Source organism: Propithecus coquereli, unplaced genomic scaffold (assembly GCF_000956105.1).
Source record: "Propithecus coquereli isolate 6110/MARCELLA unplaced genomic scaffold, Pcoq_1.0 Scaffold85, whole genome shotgun sequence".
In the NCBI taxonomy this organism is placed as follows: Eukaryota; Metazoa; Chordata; class Mammalia; order Primates; family Indriidae; genus Propithecus; species Propithecus coquereli.
Genome location: NW_012154729.1, coordinates 7,220,359 through 7,225,985, shown reverse-complemented (window position 1 = coordinate 7,225,985; position 5,627 = coordinate 7,220,359). Strand labels below are relative to the sequence as shown.

At 35.2% G+C, this 5,627-nt stretch overlaps 1 protein-coding gene across 1 annotated transcript in view; it reads right to left on the bottom strand.

The window, feature by feature from the left end:
* The window catches only part of EEA1 (early endosome antigen 1), a 133,498-nt gene that overhangs the window by 4,868 nt on the left and 123,003 nt on the right, over positions 1–5,627 (bottom strand). Inside the window, exon 21 of the mRNA XM_012663994.1 lies at positions 1,285–1,470. Coding sequence (XP_012519448.1) covers positions 1,285–1,470 — 186 coding nt within the window. The remainder of the gene's footprint in view (positions 1–1,284; positions 1,471–5,627) is intronic.

Here is a 5,627-nt window from a genome sequence, read left to right as displayed (position 1 = left end):
GAAAAAATAATTTTAAAGCAAATAGTTAACTGAAAATTAGTGTAATAAAAACGACTGCTACTATTTATAACACTGTCTCTGCCTCTTTTCTACCTAATTAAGCAAATTATTTACCCTCTCTTGCCTCCGTTTCCTCATTTATACAGTGTGAACAATTATAATCAGATCATCATAAGGATTACATAGTTACAGTTAATATTATAAAATGAATAGTGCCTGGCCAGAGTAAGAATATTATAAAATTTAGCCAAAACTACCAAGCTTGCTCTTACAACTCCTTTTTTATTAGTATCACTACATTTATATAAGGTACCCAGCTAGGAGCATGATATATTATTGTATTTAATCTCTATAATAGGTAGATTTTTTTATCTCCATTTTATAGGTGAAGGAACAAAGGTTTAAGAATAGTAATATATTAGTGATAAAGCCATAACTAGAACAAGATCTGTCTGACCTAAGGCCCTTGCAATGAGACACACCTATAAACCACAGTTCCATCAGAATTTTCTAAACTTCAACTGCAAATCATGAATTTCATTCCAGCTTCAACATCCCCACCCTCACAACATATCCCAAATATTTTTTAAATTTGATTGGGAATATATATACATATGGTAACTTCAGGACTTGAACAATGTAGAATTTAATATCAAAAACTTTAGGAATTGTACACTTCAGAATAATACCCTATCAGCTGATAGAAATATATGATTTCATCTATAAAAGAAAAAATAAAATGTCTTAGAATCTGAATTCCTCTTTCTTATAAAATTTAAAGTGATTTTTTGAAATGTACTGGTCATATAAACTAATGTTTTCAACTTTTAACTTAGCATCATTTATAGAAAATATAACCCTACCTCCCCTTAGAGAAAGCTGGTTCTTAATTTTAAGAATTCTTAACAAGCTTAAGAATTATTTCTAGACCTTTTATTATCTTATTCACATATCTGAGATAACATGTTATATAAGAAATAGTCAAGGGGCTGTAGTATCTATTCTCAAATATCCAAGGATCTATGCTGTGAAAAATAGGTTTGTTCATAAAATTGAAAAAGACTAGTAAGGAAAATGGGTACAAATGACAAGGAGGCTATTAAGAAGTACTTCCTAGCTTTAAAATTCCAATAATCAAAAGTGTTGTATCAGAAACTACAGAACCATCTGAGAGAGCTATTGAAAATAAAGGTGATGCTTGCATTGGATAAGAGGTTTAACTAGATAATCTCTAAGGCCATTGCAACTTTAAGATTCTAAACTGAAGTCAGAAAGATGAAATACCTTTTCTTTTTGAATATCTTGTAGTGCTTTACATTGCTCCTTCAATTGCTGTTCTCTCTTTGCTGAATCCTGCTCCAAAGTAGCCTTGGCAGTCTTCAGTTCTTGGATCAATTTATTTTGGTTTCCGATTTGATTTCTGTTTGAAATCAAGTCCTCCTGCGCTAGAGAAAGCTTCTCTTCTACAGACTTATAAAAACAATTTCCCCAAATTATTACATGTCATCTTTTCAGCAAATTTCAACAGAAACATAAGTTTAAGATAAGCATAGTAGAAAGCAATATAATAAAAAAATAGCATGCGATGCCCTTCAGTAAGATCATGTAAAAGAGAAAGAATTCTAGAATATTAACTCTCTTGTCCATAGAAAACACTTATAGTATAAAATAATTAGTAAAGCTGAAGCAATTCCAACACCTCTAGAAATAACCTATTTACATAATAAATATTTGAAGTATTACTGAATGTTGATCACATCTTTAACACTGGCTGGGTGATATGAGGGAATACCAAATTAAGTAGGGACCACATTAAATACACTCAGAGAACATATTAATATATATGATGAGAGAAGAGTCATGAGGAGACATGAAAGGAAATAATTTTGAAAGAGATATCATTAAATGCTATGTTATGTATACACATACATTTTGTAGGATCTACGATGCCCCTTGATACACTAAAAACTTTAATAAACAGGAAGCGGGTTTTGCCTTAGGGAAAAAAAAAACAACAAACTTTATTTCATAGCTGCAGACCCAATTAAGTGAACAAAAAGAGGAAATCTAGCCAAACATCTGAGGCTCTACCCTGAGACAGCCATCACTTCATCCTCTCATCTTTCCATCCATGTGGTAGAAGTAGTGATTGGCAGTTAACAAAGCCTATAGTTACTGCTTGCTTTAGCTATTTCAAGGTCCAGATATTTTGAGAAGCCGAAGTTGGGGAAAGGGCAAGCTTTCTGAACTACGAGGCTTCATTCTCGGGGTAGATATGACAGCAGGTAGGTAGTGGGAAGGGCAGGAACCTTGCCACGCTTGGCTGCTATTGCTAAGAATCAGCAGGGAATGAGATCCAACTAATGCTCTTCCATGGGATCTAGAAGAAGCTGATCTTTCTTATTTTGGAGACACAATTCCTTTGAAAATGAGGCAGAAAATACAATTCAGGAGAGGACCCCTGCTGGCTAGGCTTTTATAAAGTTAAGTATTCAATTAAAAAATAGATTAAAAAATAAATGAAAGCCTTATTTATGAGGATTCTTAAGCCTACTAAAAAAGTTAGTTTATTCCTTACCAATAACCCAGTTCAGAAGTCTTTTCGATACAAATTAAATTTCTATTTTCAATGATTGCCAACAGAACACAACCCTATGAGGCTTATTTTTTCAGGAAAACCCTGAATCATCCAGTTCTTTATTACTCAGGCAGCTTACTATTAATTGAGCACACTGCTAAGGTAGAATAGGAGGGTATGAGATGGTCCGTAAAGGATTTGACAACATAGCCTGAGAACCAGAAGAGGCATGTAAAATGGAAGCTGCACTGGGTAGCAGAGCATATGCCATGTACCAAATGCACAGAAAAACAACATGAGACTCTCTGCAGAAGGTGGTTTACAGAAGGCTCCACAGTACATGTGGGAACTGGCCTATGTGTCACAAAGAGTGAGAGGGATTTTACATAAAAAGAAGAAAATTTGACTAAGTCTAGACCAAACAGTCTACAGCAACTGTAATTAGGTAATAGAAGTCCTGATCTAATGTTTGAGAATACCAAGGCTTGCTAGAACCTGGAAAGCAATAGTACCCCTAACCTCTGACTTGTAAGATTTCTAAAATGCCCATGGCTTAAGTGACAGTCTATAAAATTTTAAACTCACAAAACCCAGTGACTAATTTTTTAAAGTCAAGCTCAAAATTTAGACTGCTCCATGAAGTCTTTTCTGAAAATACCAAGACATACTGTTCTACCCTGCATCTGAACATTCATCTGGGTCACTCAGTGGTATACTGTCATGCATTTTTAAATATTCCTTTTATCTTTCTTGTTGTAGGACATGTTATTTCATCAGCTCAGCATCTCTTCTCTTAGGGAACACCCCCTCCAACTTCGTGGTTTTGTTGGGACTATCTTTAGCCCACTGACTCCCATTGGAATAGACAAATTCTCTAAGTAGATCAACTACCAACCTCGACCCTTATTACACCAATCACATTATACTACCCCAGCAAAAAAATAATTTCCGCAGTGTTCTGTGGTAGCTATTTTTTTTGTCTATTCAGCAAATTTTCCCATTCTTCTTTCAAAATAAAACCTTTACAATTTGAGTTATTAATTTTTCTTGATGTCTGATGAATGACATAAGGGATTTATTTTTAATTCTAACCTTATTATCTAAGAGTTTTCATTTTGATCATGGTGTAAAATTTACAGTTAAATTCTACCCTTCCTGGACAACAAATAGTACACAGGATAGCTAATTTGAAATATCCAGTCAACACACTCAAGTATTTCATAAATAATCCAGCAGATGGGGCTAAAGCCATAGATCAGGCCAGCTGTCTTCCATTCTACTGGCATCCAGGTATATACACTGTCAGCCCACAGTGTACTCTGTTAACCCATGGTAGACAGCCTGGACTCAGACAGGGGTCATGTTACAAAGTTCTGAATCTCTCCCCTTCTCTCATGCACAAGATCATAAAACATCACTGAAGCACAAGAAAAATAATGATTGATAATCATCTCTTAATCTGGTCTATAAATATCATTTCAACTTCCCTAGCAATTTACTTTAAAAAAAAGTTAACTTCCTAAGTAGTTCATACAATTCTCATTTTAGAAGCGTCAATATAGAATTTATCAATCTTCTATTTTATCAACAACAAAAAAAAATTCTAGTGAAATGATGGTAAAAGAATAGAGGGCTCTGAATCAGAAGAACCGAGATCTACCCATGGTTCTGTTATGGTGCTGCATTGGGCCTGCCCTCTTTTGCAAAAGTTCTTTTGCAAAAGGAAGCTTTGGCATAAAGGATCTATCCCAGGCCTCTTAAGAGTAGTAAAACTCTATAGCAGCCTTGTCCCTGGGCCTTCTCTTTTTACCCAAATTTACATTCCAGTTATTCTTTCATGTATGAGACTATTAGTATAAAATATAGCTTTCAGGCATAACAAAAATTGCTGCTGGCCTAATGAGAGAACATTGATTTAAGATATATACGAGTTTTGTTTCTAGGTTATGCTCTGGGTAAATGATAAATACATATGAAAAGCATGTGATTTCCACAGGACTTTTACAATCAATCATCAAGTTTCACCTCTACTATCACTTAGATATCCTTCAAATTCATCCACTGTTCTCCATCCTTACTGTTATTGCCAGCCCAAAGCACCATTATCTTGCAGTTGGACTATTGCAGAGTCTCCTCTCTAGTCTCTACATTCAGCCTTGTGCCCCTACAATCCATTCCTCACCCTGCAGCCAGGCATTTGCCTAAAAGACAAATCTAAGTAATTCCTTTCACTGCCTTTAGGTTAAATCCAAACTCCTCCACGAACCTCCCCTGCCTTTCAACAGTGTTGTAAAGAAAAATAGTAATTTAACATTACCTAAATGTGGTATTATTTTCTTAATAACATCTCTTGCTAATGTTGATATCAAGAGAAAGAGAGAGAGAGAAAGATGTAGATGTATACACTTTTGGCACTATGAAAATTATCTTACTTAATTTCCTATTTCTTTGTCAAATAATTAATCATCATTGATTCCTTCCCTTCCCTTGCAGCCTGGTACATATTCAGCCCTTTCATTTGTTTCATCTTCTCTCTCTCCCATTAATCTTTTCTATTCCACCCTCTTTAACTTGAATCCCAATTCTAACCAATTCACACCTTGATTACTAGAATTTATGGAGAAAGTAAGAGAGAGAACCTCTCAGCTAACCTCCCCACCACGAGTCTATCCCAGGTCCAACCCAAGCTGTCTGTAAACCACCACCAGGTTGCTTTCTAAAGTGCTATTTTCTTCATCTTACTCCTCTGCTTAGACTCTTCACTTTTTCCCCTCAATATAAAATCCAATCATCTTAGCTAGTCATCTGAGATACTTCACAATTTGGACCCAACCTTTTTAACCTTAATTCCAAACATAAACTAGCACTCTAGCAAGACTATTATGTTAACTATTTCCTGGCTTTAGTCATTCCCACTGTGGCACCTTTTCTCAAATGTGCCCCTGAGTGAAATGATCCCTTTCTCAGGACTCCCTGTGTATTCAAATTCTGTATATCCTTCAGGACCCAGTCAAGTCCTATCTGCTTTATAAAGCCTTCCCTATAACAG